A 14978-nucleotide genomic window follows, 5' to 3' on the forward strand; every position below is an offset into this window, starting at 1 on the left:
CGTTATCTTTAGTTACTTACATGATTTATATAAAGCTAAGAAATTTCTTCTTGTTGCAATATTATTTTACAACTTGAATATGATTTATATCCAAATCAATAATATTAATATCTTGATGGCAAAGTTATAGTTGGAGATGTTAGCAACGACTATTAAGGATGTAAAGAAGAAAAAAAGAAGAGCTTTACCAAAGGTTTGCTCATACAAAATAGCTATTTTCATGGATCACACTTAATATATTTTTATAGTGCTAGGATATTTAAAAGATGTGTAGATCTACATCTAGCTTTCTATGCTGCATAATTGCATATAAACTTCATAAGCAAAATACTAGATTTAGAAAAGCAATCTTTGTAAAGACAAAAGCTGCACTATTTTGGAAATTAATACTAACTTGAAAGAGGTTGTTAGATAAGTTTGGAGTTGGTTTTACAACTACTTAGTGATTAATATGTGATTTTGTGAAATTATTGATGAGAAGCTGTAGAAGCTATATATCGAATAGCTATCAGAAGATAGGCTACAATCACTTGCTTCTAAGTTTGAAATATTATGAAGGATTTTGCATATAATTGGAGTTACTAATTGTGGCCATATACCAATTATTGCTCCAAATGAACCACAACAATACTACAATTTGTGAGAAATAAATCCCTAAGCCCCAAAGTGGAGCCAAAAGTGTGCCATGTGGTAGTGGTCGAAGCGGAAGTTCAATGAGTATAACACATTTGGACAAAAAGTTCCAACTTGAAAAGTTGAGAGTGTGAGTGGAACTCCAAATGAAGTGCTCGAAGAATGAACATAAAGCGATTGATGAATGAGTCTATAAAAAGGGAAATAAGAAGGACTAATACATACAAATGTTATGACCAAGTCTAAGATAAAATCTGAGATGGGGTTTAAAGTGAAGCCTGAGGTCAAATCTAAGATGGAGACTAAAACTGGGTTCAAGATTGAGGCCAAAACCAAGACTGAATTCGAGTCCAAATACTAATATAGGTCAAAGCATGAAAGCCCAAAGCAATCGTCCCCCCCGGGGTGGGGGGGGGGGGTGTCCAAGGCTGCGGGGGGTTTTAAAAGTATAGTATGGAGAGTGTGGGGGTTAAACTCTAGTAGAACTATTTTGGCTAGGAAAAGTTAATATTACCCAAGAAGGTTACACTCATATAGTGTATAATGATATGACTATTGAGGAGTTCAAGGCTAAAGTGAATATAGACAGATTAATGGGGTAGCTTGGTGAAATGTTCAAGAGTCAATTCTAAATCCCTTGGGAAATTGAATAGTTAATGCTCCTAATCCAAGTGTGGGTAGCACTACCTACTTGAATACTTGATATGGCTTAACAAAACCTCACTCTAGACACATGGCTAGGCACCTAAGGGCAAAAGGTGGGGAAAGTACCTATAAGGCTTATATAACGCTGGTATTTCGAATTGTTATCCTAAAGTTTCGGATTGTGGAAAGAAAAAGGAGTAATTTTTTTGTGTAATGACCAAGGACATGGTCATATGGTGAAGAAGTCCCAGATGTCAATAGGATTTAGTTGCCAAGTCTTTGAACTCTAACCCAATAACAGTATTGGTGAGTACGACTGTGGATGAAGAGGGATTTAGTAGGGACCGAAGTAGAGATATTGAAGAAGGGTGCTCTCTATATTTTTAGGCGTCTTAAGGATGCTAAATTATGGTTATGGGATGACTATTCATGGACAGATGGCCCAGTTTTTGAGAAATAAGATTATGTTACAAGTGATCTTGAACTACTAATGAAACAAAGGTAAATGAACATAACCTTAGCATAACGAGTTAATATGTTAATGGTACATTTGGGGTGTCTGTAATGGATTAGACATATGGAACACTTAGACCAAATGCAAAGGTAAAGTGGTATAAAAAACATTTATGGGGCTAGCAATTCCCTAAGTTAGGAATAAGGTTTATGAAGATTGTGAGTGAGACTCTTCCAAGTACTCACAAGTGTGGTTAAGTGACTAAAATAAAATAGAAAAATTAATCACTTACACAATTGAAAAAGTTTTTACTTTACTAAATGATTGTCTTAGCAAAGTGTATGATTTAGGATTATAACTTTGGCTAGATATGAAGTCTTCATGATTGGACTATTGTAAAATACAAATCCTTAAACCCTAATGTGGAGCTGAAAATGTGTCATGTAGTAGTGGCCAAAGTAAAAGTTTAACAAATATAACACATTTGGATCAATACCAATGACTTGAAAAGTCGAGAGTAGAAATGGAACTCCCAAAGAAGTGCTCAAGGAACAAGCATGAACAATTGATAAATGAGTCTTTAGAAAGGGATATAAGAAGGACTAACACATGGCAAGTGTCATGACACATACGTGAAAGTGTCAAAACCTCACTTTAGCCATATAATTAAGGCACCATAAAGGCAGAAGGTGGGGAAAGTACCTACAAAGTTTATATTAAGCTGCAATGTTTTAAAATATCATCCCAAAATCCCACACCATGGAAAAAAGAAAAGTGGTCCTTTTGTTTGGTGAGCAAGGGTATAATTATGTGGTGAGGATGGTGGGAATTACAAAATGGCCTTCAGGCTCTTGGCCAATGGTGGTGTTGGCAAGCAGTACCATAAACGAAGAGGGATATATATTGGGGGATAATGTTCCTCATGTTTTAGGGCATCTTAAGGATGTTAAAATGTGGACTACTCATGGATAGATAGTCTAGTTTTGGAGAGATAAAACTGTTATGTGAGTGGTTTTGGACTATCAATAAAATAAGTGTGAATAAGTATGGCCTTATCATAATAGATTAATATATTGGAGGTACCTTTGGGTATCTATAGTGGGATTGGACATGTGGAACACTTGGGCTAACTTTAAGAGCAACTATAAAGGTTAGCAAGTCCCTTAAGTTGGATAAGGATGAAAGTTGTGAGTGATACTCCTTCAAGTGGTCAAAGACATCGTTAAATGACTAAAATAAAATGAAAAATTTAGTCATCTATAACCATTTTCTAGAGAATTCCAAGTGGTCATATCTTAGAAGGTATGCTTTAGTTGGCAATGTAGGTATAAGGATGGCAACTGAAAGAGAATTTGGGATGTTGAAGGCTTATTTTAGGATTTTACTAAAAATAAATGACTCAATAATAAAGAATGTGAAGGATCAAATGTTTAATCCTCCACTACCTTTATAAATTAGATCCTAATTCAGTTGATCAGGAATTAATAGAAAAAAATCATTTTAAAATAATAAATTTCACCATCAATCAAAGCTATGAAGTCACTAAGAGTTATAAAAACTGCGAAAGCAGCTACTTATGATTCTCTAGGATTTGAGCAATAAATTAAGTAGTGGGGGGTGAATTGCAATGAGCCTTAGAAGGGTTTGATCAGTTCAAAAACATTAGTTAGCAACAAAAGCTAAGGTAAATGCCAAATGATGCAATGCATTAGCCTTAAGTCTCTTTATAAACAAATAGATTTAGAAGTGAGAGTTAGATTTCCTAAAAATCATTATGATATAGAGAGTGAAATGGATGTTAACTAAAAAGTTGAAGCTAATATAGAAAAAACTTCTTCTAAAGTACTATCCTCTTACTTGATCTTCTTCTTTTTTTGTGCTTTCTCCTCATCTTTGGATTAAAATTTGGGTTTTTTAAGTTGTAACAACTTGAGCATATGACTTTTCTAACTTATGGTTTGTCACTAAAATGCTCATCAACCATACAACTTGAAAACAAACCATAAAATTTAAACTAAAATTGGTGAAAAAAATGTCACAATATCAGGTTAAAAAAGTCACCATTTGAAAAACAGTTAAGAAGTTTCAAGAATTCAAAACACTTACAACTTAAGCTAAAATACCCAGTTGAAAAAAAATACTATACTTATTATTCCCAGATTTCTCTATTATCTTCCTTGTAATCTTTTAGATCAATTCTAATTTTTGCAAACACCATCAACACAAATTGAAGATATGAAGCTATAAATCAATCCCTTGTTTGGGAGGCTTCTTGAAATCCACCTCTATCTCAACTCAAAGAGAAATCAAGTTAATCATTTAGTGATCTTTTCACTTTATACACTTGGTTTTATCTAAATGCCTAGTACTTGAGATATTGACTGGTTACTGCCATTTACTCTTTCTTCACTAGTAAGTTCCCATGTGTATTATACCAAGTATTGAAATTAAGAAAAAAAAATTAATTATTAAATAATTTTTTTATCCTAATAAATTATTTGAAATGAGTTCTAGATATGTGTAAGCTTGTTTCCTCAAATTAATTCATTTTATAATCAGTCAGATGTTTGTGAATATAAATATAACCTTTTAGATTTTTTGAGTCAAAGTAATACAAGGTACAAAGAATTTTCTCTTAGCAGCAATATAATTGTAGCTATTGTTATTCAATAATATTAACCAAGGATTCTAATTAAATCCTTATAATTATGGAGGATTTATTTAATTAGATAACAGCATTACACACTATAATATCTATGTTATAAGTTATTATATCCTAAGTTGCTGTGATTTAATAATAAGCTAGTACAAGGAGGCCTCAAAGATATTATCCTAGCATTGGCAAAGGGCATCCTGGTAGTGGCTGCTGGAGTCAAAATGAGATCCTGCCTTCTCCTCTTGTCTGGGTTTGCCAAGTTGTACTACACATTTCTCATATGTAAATAAAATATTTTTTAAATATAAAAATGTTTCACTAATTTAACACTTTTTAAATTTTATATATATATATATCCTTTCTAGATTTAATACATAAGAGCTTTGATCCCATGTTCGTCCTCTAGAGTAAACACAGGAGGAAAATGGCAAACTCACTTCATAGTGGATCTAAACAGAGAATTAGGTTTGGTAGACTCAAGAAAAGGACCATGATGACTAGAGGATGATCATAAACAATTATACTTTAGTGAGGGGAAGATTGTTATGCACTAGGTTAGGATAATAAGACAAACATACTTAGTTATCAAATGCAGTTTCCTAGTTGCTTCACATCCAGAATATTCTAATATGTTTGTTTCGTTTTTGCTACTTTATGAATAGTTATAGGATCTAGATAAGTATTAAATCCTAGATATATCATCCCACCAAGTGGAAACCATTAAAAGTAGATATATGTACACTATTATTGCTGCTTGATGACAGAAACATATTTTAATCCTCCGGTCTATATATAAAAAGTTGATGAATGACTGAATAAATTATGTACTACTGGTCAGTGTACATATTCTTATTTTCAAAATAGGCAAATTCTGTAAAATGATAATTAAATTTTTCCTAATAGTAGTTTTGTTATTTGGTTAATAAGATATCTGGGATGAGCACTACATATATAAAAGCTTGTATTCCTCTAGTTAATCCATTCTATAACCAGCAAGATGTTTGTGAATTTAAATATGACATTGTAGAATTTGTGAAGGAGAATAATACAGGCTATACAGAATTTTCTTACACCAACAATATAATTGTAACTGTTGTTGTTACATCATATTATCCAAGGATTCTAGATGATATAGTTGAAGCTTATAATATCATATTGGATGAGTGTGTAACACCTTATAATCATGGAGGATTTGTTCAATTCGATAATGGACAATTACATATAGCAATATCTAGTACAGGACCTTCTCATACTGATTTGTTATTAAACTATAACAATAAAAAGTATTATAACTTACTACATAGTTTATATAATGTATGGACGAGATGTTCTACACATTTTTCATTTGTAAATAAAAATATCTGTTAAAAATAAAAAATAATTGTCATAGTTCCTAGCTTTAATAATTCTCAAGGAGAAAAAAGATCCAATTAAATTTAATAATAAGAAGAATATTATAAATTAATTATATTTTCTTGTTAAAATTATTAATAAAGGAAACAAAAAATAAAAATATTTTATAAAAAAAGATAAAAAGGAAAATGGTGATTAGTTTAAGTATATACTCTGAATATCCGTTGAATGATTCGTAAAACTGAATTAAAAAAACCCTTAAGTTGTATGGAGAAGATTGCAAATCTCTTCCAGTGCGAAGGTGGCAGCATGGTGAGAGTGTTTGATTCTTCCACCATAAGCCCAGTAGACAGAGGGGTGGAGATCACGATCAAGAGAACGAGGATGTAAAGAACTGCTAATAGGTAGACAAATCCAAAGTTCTCCGGCGAATGCATGGCTTCCAAAATCTCTCTGGAAGATCAAGTTTCTATATGTTAGAAGAAGAACAAACTCTAGAATTGCAAGAACTCACATAGTTATACCATGTCCTCCAAAATCAAACAAGATGGTTGTGGGACCCGTGAAGAACCCTCTCATGTTTCCAGCTCCTCAGTGAATGATGCCAAACTCCTGGAAAGAAAAAAGAGTTTTTTTTAGCTTGACACTTCGAATTTGACCGTGGACACCCAGACCTTTTGCGCAAGAACGCCTGTTTGATCATAGATTAAAGTTCTACTTAAGCAGCAATAGAACCCCTTACGCTCGGTAGTATCCGCAAATAGTTAATCCGGACCAGCTGATCTTGGCGCCCGATTAAGCTTTAGACTAATGTGAATTTCTGAGCATTTCTAGACCGCATTTGTAAAGAAAGAAAAAATTACACAGACTTGATAACATTCCGCACTAAAATTCCATAAGAATTTTCATCGACCATCCATGTTCATGGCTGGAAATCTGCCAGCATTATTTCTTCCAAGTGATTCCCCCAATCTTTCAAGTAATTTACCACGCTGTGTTGTTCTCACGTTGTTCTTCACGCTTACCAGGGATACTTTGGAGAAGCCTTCTTCTTCTCCCAGCTCGCATATCCAGACAGCCCAAACTCTCACTGACTGTGCTTGGAGCAAACATTGTCGCAGCTCCGACAGTGCTTTCGATCACGACTAAATCTATACACTTCCCGGACAGCAGCTAAAGCCATACGTGCAAGGCTTGTTACATCCTCCACAATTGCTAGGATCCACTCTAGTGTTGATGCAGAACCTGTTCCAGCAGCACTTCGTCCCACCTGATGGAAACTTTGCCGGATCCTTGCAGACGCTGGCGTTGTGAGCGCACCAAGTGAACACCCACTGCTGACTCCCGGAGAGAGAGTTGCTTTTCAAGAAGTTGGAGTGGTCAGGCTTTGAAGAGTTCCTCTCTTGAAAACCATCCTGATCCTCGTTCACGGTTGCTAAGGCTGTTTTGTAGAAGATTGGCGTGCAGATTGAGTTTCTCATCGCTGTTACTAGGAAAGCTTATGACCTCCTCGCGCATTTGCTCGCCAAAAATCTGCATCTACCGGGAAGCAGCTCAGATTCGTGAAATGATAAGAATGACAAGTGGAAAAAGAAAGGACTATGCAAAGACAAAGAGATCACAGAACTCTTGCTTTGACAAGAAAGTAAAGAGCGACTCTATGGGGCCAAGGAAAACCAAGACAAGCGAAAAGAACTCGAATGCAGTGGTCCCAAAACTAGACGTATGAAGCTTACCTTCCTGTGCTCTTGGAAAAGAAAACGAAGCTCAACATGGTTGACCATCTGATATCAGCGTGTCATCACAAGGAGACGAGCTTTGAGATGATTTTATCATCTGGATTTATCGCATGAGAATTTTATGTGCTGAGCGAGGTAGTAACCTGCAATGCCAGACAATACAATCCAGTTTCGATGGAGCTTGGATTCTGGTAGACTAGAAAACAAAACTTGTGTTGTGTAGGCTGGAAGTCTGAGTGATTCTCCATTCATGTTCGAGTCATTCCGTGATCTTCCGACACCAATGTTTGGGCCTACAAATTTCAAGATCACTAGTAGCATATTTGACACTCTTTTATACCATTTACTAATGAAATTGCTTTTAATTGATCCTATAGCCAGGAAAAAACTACTAAAATCATTTGTAAATGAGCTATATAAAACATAGCCAATAGTTTTATTGTTTAAATTGAGGGCTTTGCAAATTAGAATTTTCTTTGACTTGACAAAAAGCTTGTTGGGGAAGCTCTCCCAATAAACATCCTTCTATTGGGAGGTCCCCACAAATACTTTCAATGGGAAAAGCATTTTTCGGGTGGGAAATTTTCTTTATAAGATCTCTATTAGAAGAAAAATCTTCCCAACAGAATATTATTGGGAAAAAAAAGTATTGATGGGCAGCCTTGTTGGGGTTCATTTTTCCAACAGGACAATTTTCCATCCCTTCTGGCAAAAAAAAAATTAAGCTATTGGGAAATATTTCAACCCATCAGAAGGAAAAAAAACTCTTATTTTGGCAGGTTGAAGATTTCATTCTATTGTGGAAGGACCGGCTAATTTAGCTTGCCACATCATGGCTATGTAATCAAAGCAAATCTATTGAGAAAATCTTGTTCAGAAATCTCATGTTGGGATCTCCAATTGGGAAGTCCCAACAGGAATAGGATTGTGAAGTTAGTATGACAATCTAGCTACTCACAATGAACTCCCACAATTCACTCTCAGCCACTGGATTAAGGATATGTTAGAATATGCCTCTTCAATCCAATGGTTAGAAATTTATGCCTTTCACGAGGTACCTTGTGGCCACAAGGAATAAACAGAGATTCAACTGAATATTTTCCATTATATATATTCATTCTTAGCGTTACATATGACTTACCATATATCTTGGACACATGGTAGTTTGAGGGGAGGATGTTTTTTGGGACAATGGTGAAAATTTTCAAGTTTTCAGTATTATGTATGATCTAAGAGCAAGAGTTACAATTATATTGTTAGTGTATATCAACATAGAGAAAAGGGATAAAGAAAACTAAAATTGGAGTGAATGAAGAGATGCATAGGCAACGAGTCTGTTGTTTCAAGAGCATGGGAGAGTTTGATGCTCTGGCCGATTTTGGTGCTCGACATATTTGTCTCACCTCGAGCCAGCAGTTATAATCCTTAAAGCCGGGCGCGTCTGCAAGCAACCTTGCACGCTCGCAACACCTCAGGGAAGCTGTGGCTCGCAAAACTGCCGGACATCCAGATCCAGATCCAGAGCCATGCCACCCCTTGCTCTTGTATCCTTCAGTGGACGCTCTCCTCAATAACCAGGGCAGTGTTCAGCTTGATCATGGCTCCTTCTCCGTCGGTCCAGCGGGACACAGGTTTGTTTTCGTGGCGTGCGTGCTGGGGCTCGTGTGTGGGAGGCTGGAGAATCTGGACGAGGCTGGCGGCGAGGCTATGGCTTTAGCTGTTGGAAATCCACTGACGAATGCGTGGAGAGTCCTTCCCGGAATTTAGGTCGAGGAGGAGCCGTGCAGATACTTGATGATAGTCAAGAGGTCGGGGCATTCACGGTCAATACAAACCTGTAAGCAAGCGCCATCCATCCCGTAAAGGATGGCGTCTCTAGCTTTATACGATAACGACGCGACTTCGAATGATAATCCATGGCGAAATCCTCAAATCCGACAACCACATGGCAGGAGCTCAATGAAACTATTGGTTATCTTCTTGAGGGACGACCAATTGTATTTGGCGAGGCAACTATTTTGATGGCGGGAGCGTTCGTTCCTTCATGTAATGCCCTAAAAACGCAATGATCTGCATGAATCTGCTCGCATGAGTTGGCTTGTGGTTGCGTCCATGGAGAAAAGAAAGGACTAAGCAAACTTCTGCTTTGACAAAAGCATGTGTGTCCTTTTGGGAAAATGAACGAACCAAGCTAAACTTCCGTCTAGGATCGGTCCGTCCTTCAAGAACCGAATGACGAGTTTACATGAGAACATGAGAACTTTTGTCTGAGCGAGGAACTTCAGTGAAATCTGCAATAGTGGACAATGGAAATCCAATTTAGATGGGATGTTGTAGACTAGAAAACAAACCTCGTGTTAGTACGACTTCTGATTGTCAGGGCAGCTGGAAGAATTATGTAGTTGCGAGGATAGCGCAGCACAACTGTGATCAACTAAGCTCACAAAATTTACCAGGAGAAAAATGTCCCAGCTGCACAGTTTATACAGTTAAACCCAATCAACAGAAACTTACACGGAAAAATTCCTGTAGAAGTGAGTGTACTACCTGTTACATATGTGTGAGCACATATGAAGAAGAGTTTCAAAGCACGACAAGATCTTACTTCTCCTCGCGCCACCGAATGTTTAAAACACCTCGTCCTTCTTCAACGCACCAGCTTTAACAGCCTTGATTATTGCGTTGGTGTCCGAAACGTAGTCGCCAACAACATCCAGTTGCCTCAAAGGGCTTGACTGTGGAACGTGATTTATTCTCGAGTTATGGCATACTCGGCCGAAAAGATTTTCAGCCGCCATGCAAGCCTGCACGAAAGACAGAATGAGAAGGGCCGAAAGAGAACGAAATACTGGAGCAAACCTGTCCCCGGACGAGTGTCTTCGCAGCAGAGATTTGCAAAATCGAATCCATCTTCTTTTCCATCTCAGCCGTCTCATGCTTCTTCCTTTCGTACGCTTGTTTCGCAAGAGTGACATCGTTTTCAAGGTTGAGGATCTCGCTGATTGCGGACTTGTAGTACGTTTGCAGCTCTGCCCGCAGCGCTTCAATGGTATCTGTGCATTGCTCAACATGCGTTCGAAGATCTTCGTTCGTACTTAGCAACGTAGAGTACCTGGAGAGGAGATGATGAGTATCAAGGAGAAAACAAATGCCATGTTGATCACCTTAGTAGAAGATCATTGACTTCGTGATACTCCTCCGCGACCTCAACAACGGTCTCGAGGTACTTTTGATAAGCCATCATTCTTCCCAGAGCGTTCTTCGTGGCTACTTTTTCGTTCTGGAGCTGCTCTATCTTGGTCTCGATTTGTCTGATCTCTGCTTCCTAAAACCGTGTCACGAGAGTTTAGCACACATTTTTTCCCATGGATAGACAAGAGAGTAACTCACTTTTTCTGCTTGTAAACGAATCTCATCAGCTGCCTTTTTCTCCGCACGAATCCGCTTGATATTATTTTCCTGCAAACTTACAGACATGCCAACGATCGATCAAGGAAGGCGGAAAAGGAAGGAAAACAAAAAACGAAGTACCTGCAAGAACTTGGAGAATCCAATGAGAGAATCCTGTAACTCCCGGTCTTTGATCCGGAGGGCTTCTTCTCGTCTCGTCAATTCGTCTTCTTTGCTGCAATGCCAGGAATCTCGATGCATTCCACCGCAAAATCAAGAGAAAATACCTCGCAAACTCCACTTTCTTCCGCTCCAGCGCCTCCTGGACTTGGAACATGAGGCGCCGCTTCTCCAGAAGCCGCGTCGCCGGCAGCGCCTTGTCCAGCGCCACCACAGTCACCTGTCCACCACCGGTCGCCATTGTCGATCTATCAAAATCCCTCTCCTGGAAGACGAAGAACCCTAAATTTTGAAAGCGAGAGAGGGGCAAATTAGTCGCAGCTAGAGAGAATCGAACCCCGGTAGAAAAGTGAAATCTTTGTTCCAGGAGCTCGATCCAGGGCAAGGCAATGGAGGCCGGGAGTGCTGTGGTGGAAGAGGCAGCGAGGAGAGCTTCCGCCAAGCTCGAGCTGCCGGCGATCGATGACGATTCCGAGGAAGGGAGCGCTGACACGGCGTCCTCCGCCGATGCCGATCGTCCAATGCCTACTGCGGAGGAGCTCTCCCAGTTCGCGATCGAGAAGCTGTTTGCGTCACCGCTCTTCGCTTCTTCGGTTAGTTCTCCTCTCCTCTCTTGAAATTTCAACCCTATTGCGATCGATGGATAGATCTGCATTGATTCCAGGATGAGAAGGCTGCGAATTTGGAAGAGCCTCAGAGTCAAGCAGCTGATCTCAATGCCACGGCTGGAGATCTCACATTTGGCGAGGATTTCGAGAGGTATCCTTGTGGAAATCTTCGATCCTGGGATTGTTCTTCTTATGGTATGAATTGCAGTGAGGATATTTCGCTAGAGGGTTTGCAAGAGGAGCTAGAGAGCTACCAAGGCCGAGAGGTATGCCAAGAACAAAACCACGCATTACTGTGATTTATGTCTATGTTCTTATAGATGGTCGTCAACATACTAGGAAAAGGAAGCGAACTACGAGCTTATGCTCGCGATGTGGAGGAAAAGCTTCGTCAAGTGGAGCTCGAGTCTATACAGGTACTTCTTTCATCTAGTTTCTCGTGCTCTCTTTTTCATGATTTTTTGCTTTCACAGGACTACATCAAAGAGAGTGATAACCTGATGTCTCTCCACGCTCAAATACGGGAGTGTGACTCCATTTTGACACACATGGAATCGCTTCTTGGAGGTTTTCAGGTACTTGACTGTTACAGTACACTCTGGAGACATGATTTCGCATTCTTTAGGAGGACCTCGGATCCATCAGCTCCGAAATAAGGAGTCTCCAGGAGCAATCTATGACTATGGGACTTAAGCTACGAAACAGAAAGGTTGGTTTTCCTCTGCATTCTAAGTGCTTTGTCTGAAGTACCATATACAGGTTGCAGAAGTTAAGCTGGCTAGGTTCTTGGAAGAGATTGTTCTTCCTCCAAACATGATTGATGCTATTGTGGATGGAGAGGTATTTTGTTTTTATAAGCGAGCTATGATAATTTTTTTGTTTCTTATTTCTTTCTCCTTGGTGGTTTTTATTTTGGCAGGTCAATGAAGAGTTTGTGCGGAATCTTCAGATTTTAAGCAGAAAGCTCCAGTTTATCGCCGAGGATCCTGGAGCTAAGGGCTCTGCCGCTCTGCGAGATGTTGAACCTGAATTTGAAAAGCTACGTTTAAGATCCGTAGCGAAGGTACCTAAACATGCATTTTTGTTTCTCTAAAAGCTGATATTTCGTTTGTTTCAAGGGTCGTGATTACATTATCCAGAGGATATATGCCTTACGAAAGCCGAAGACGAACATTCAAATCTTGCAGCAAAACGTTCTTCTCAAATACAAGTATGTAGTTTATTTTCTCTGTCTTAGCTCGTTTAACTTGAATTGATACGTGTTTTACAAAACTCTCATACTCAGGGGCATTACAGATATCTGGCTACTTTTTTACGTGATCATGGAAAGGAGGCTTATCAAGAAATTCGGGCGGCATACATAGACACGATGAACAAGGTTGTAGCTAACTTTGAATTCCTATTTGTTCACGTTCCTGTCCTGCAGGTGTTGAGTGCGCATTTCAAAACGTACATTCAGTCTCTAGAAAAGCTGCAGCTAGACATCGCTACGAGGAACGATTTAATCGGTGTTGAAGAGCGGGCTGGTATGTTTTCCCGCGGTCGTGAAAACATGAAAAACAAATCGGCTGTCTTCGCGCTTGGGGACCGTGCTAACGTGCTTAAGGTCTGTAAGTCAAGACTTTCTGTGGAAGGCCTAAACTTTCGCTTTTTTATGTAGGAAATTGATCAACCGGCAATCATTCCCCACATTGCAGAAGCCAGTGGTTCCAAATTTCCATATGAAGTTCTTTTTCGCAGCCTTCACAAGCTTCTCATGGACACGGCGACATCAGAGTAAAAGTTTTATTTCAAGTCTCATTTATAATATATTTACTGCAGATATCTGTTCTGCTGCAACTTCTTTGGGGAGGATGCTATCTTTTCTGAAATTTTCACTGGTTTGTAAATTGTCATTTCAAAAGCCGTTTTTGATAATGACGTTGTATGTTTTGCAGGGCCATTCTCCGTTATTGAGGATCATATGAATGCGGTTCTAATCAATTGCTATGATGCTATTGGGCTAAAATTGATGATACGAATAACATACCAGCATCAGGTAAGTTTTTTAAATAAAAGATACACTGATCACCTTGACTTTGCAGCTGATAATGTCCCGGAGACGAGTACCATGTCTAGATGCCTATTTTGATAAGGTTCGCTGCCCTGTTCTTTTTAGTCCTTTTGTAACAAACTTGTAAACAGTTGAATATCCTCATCTGGCCACGGTTCAAGGCAGTTTTTGATATGCATTTAGTGAGCCTTCGGACCGCAAACGTGAGGACACTGTGGGAGGATGACGTGCATTCTCACTATGTCATGCGGAGGTACGCAGAATTCACCGCATCACTCCTCCAGATCAACACTGAACATGGGGATACCCAGGTTGAAATTTAATGCATTCTTGGGCCTCTTAACTCTTGCGGCGTTCTAAACAGCTGGAGCTGAACCTGGAACGCTTGAGAGTTGCCATCGATGACTTGCTCGTGAAACTGGCTCGTGTTTTCAAGAAACAAAAGCAGCAAACCGTGTTCCTCATTAATAACTACGACATGGTTTTGGCAGTGTTAAGGGTGAGTTTTTTTTAAAAAAATTGCACAAGAATAATCGTCGTCATCTCTAGGAAGTGGGTGTTGATGGTGGCAAAACGCAGCAACAGTTTGAGGAGCTGCTCAAGAGCAGCACGACCGTTTTTGTGGTAAGTTCCTCGTTTTCATGAATCCTACGCACTGATCGCGTGAGACACTCCGCAGGAAGATTTACTTCGGGAGCATTTCCAAGCCTTGATATCGTTCGTCAAAACGCGTGGTGGTAAGATCACTATTAGTTTTTCTCAGTAACTTTACCCAGTGCATTTCCAGTTCTTGGCGAGGAATCGAGTTCCAGCACACCGCCGCAATCTCCAGTGACCGTCCAGGAAGTGGAGCCCCTCGTCAAGGATTTCGGCGAGCGGTGGAAGGCCGCGATCGAGCTCATGCACAAGGATCTCATCACCTCCTTCAGCAACTTGGTGTGCGGCATGGAAATCCTCCGCGCCGCTCTCACGCAGCTCCTCCTATACTACACCCGCCTCTCGGATTGCATCAAACGCATCGATGGCGCCGAAGCGCTGAGCAAGGATCTCGTGTCGGTCGCGTCGATCATGCACGAGATCAAGAAATACTCTCGGACGTTTTAGTCAAGTAAAAGCTGAGTTTTTTACCGTTGTTTGACTTTTCCATCTTATCTAAGGGTAAAAACGTCAGTGAAACTTCTGACCTTTAGTTTCCATGTAGCTACCAGAGGAAGGTTCTAAGGGACGTTGACCGGTGGATGCCTTGACTGTTGACCAACCGAGCACG

The 14978-nt window shown here is 39.4% G+C and overlaps 2 protein-coding genes across 3 annotated transcripts; one reads left to right on the forward strand and one right to left on the reverse strand.

Moving 5' to 3' along the window:
- Positions 1-9910: 9910 nt before the first annotated feature.
- LOC9649808 (cilia- and flagella-associated protein 73) lies at positions 9911-11291 on the reverse strand. Its single transcript, XM_024660248.1, has 7 exons — positions 11158-11291; positions 11012-11105; positions 10871-10939; positions 10645-10805; positions 10340-10592; positions 10117-10284; positions 9911-9952 (listed from the first exon to the last, which is right to left on the reverse strand). The coding sequence occupies exons 1-7, from the start codon at positions 11289-11291 to the stop codon at positions 9911-9913; spliced, it is 921 nt and encodes a 306-aa protein (XP_024516016.1).
- Positions 11292-11374: 83 nt separating this feature from the next.
- On the forward strand, positions 11375-14905 carry LOC9649809 (vacuolar protein sorting-associated protein 52 A). Of its 2 annotated transcripts, XM_002986271.2 has the most exons (20): positions 11376-11643; positions 11715-11809; positions 11867-11924; positions 11979-12074; positions 12132-12233; positions 12284-12367; positions 12418-12498; positions 12578-12721; positions 12777-12868; positions 12955-13036; positions 13085-13264; positions 13319-13434; positions 13480-13538; positions 13596-13696; positions 13743-13793; positions 13843-14022; positions 14076-14210; positions 14261-14335; positions 14391-14448; positions 14499-14905. In XM_002986271.2, exons 1-20 carry the CDS (start codon positions 11440-11442, stop codon positions 14813-14815), a joined length of 2310 nt encoding a protein of 769 aa, XP_002986317.1. In that variant the 5' UTR covers positions 11376-11439; the 3' UTR covers positions 14816-14905. The 2 variants fall into 2 exon arrangements, with proteins under 2 accessions (XP_024516057.1, XP_002986317.1); XM_024660289.1 differs by having other exon boundaries at positions 11375-11643; positions 11979-12233.
- The last annotated feature ends 73 nt before the right edge of the window (positions 14906-14978 follow it).

This window comes from Selaginella moellendorffii, unplaced genomic scaffold (genome assembly GCF_000143415.4).
Source record: "Selaginella moellendorffii unplaced genomic scaffold, v1.0 SELMOscaffold_73, whole genome shotgun sequence".
Lineage (NCBI taxonomy): Eukaryota > Viridiplantae > Streptophyta > Lycopodiopsida > Selaginellales > Selaginellaceae > Selaginella > Selaginella moellendorffii.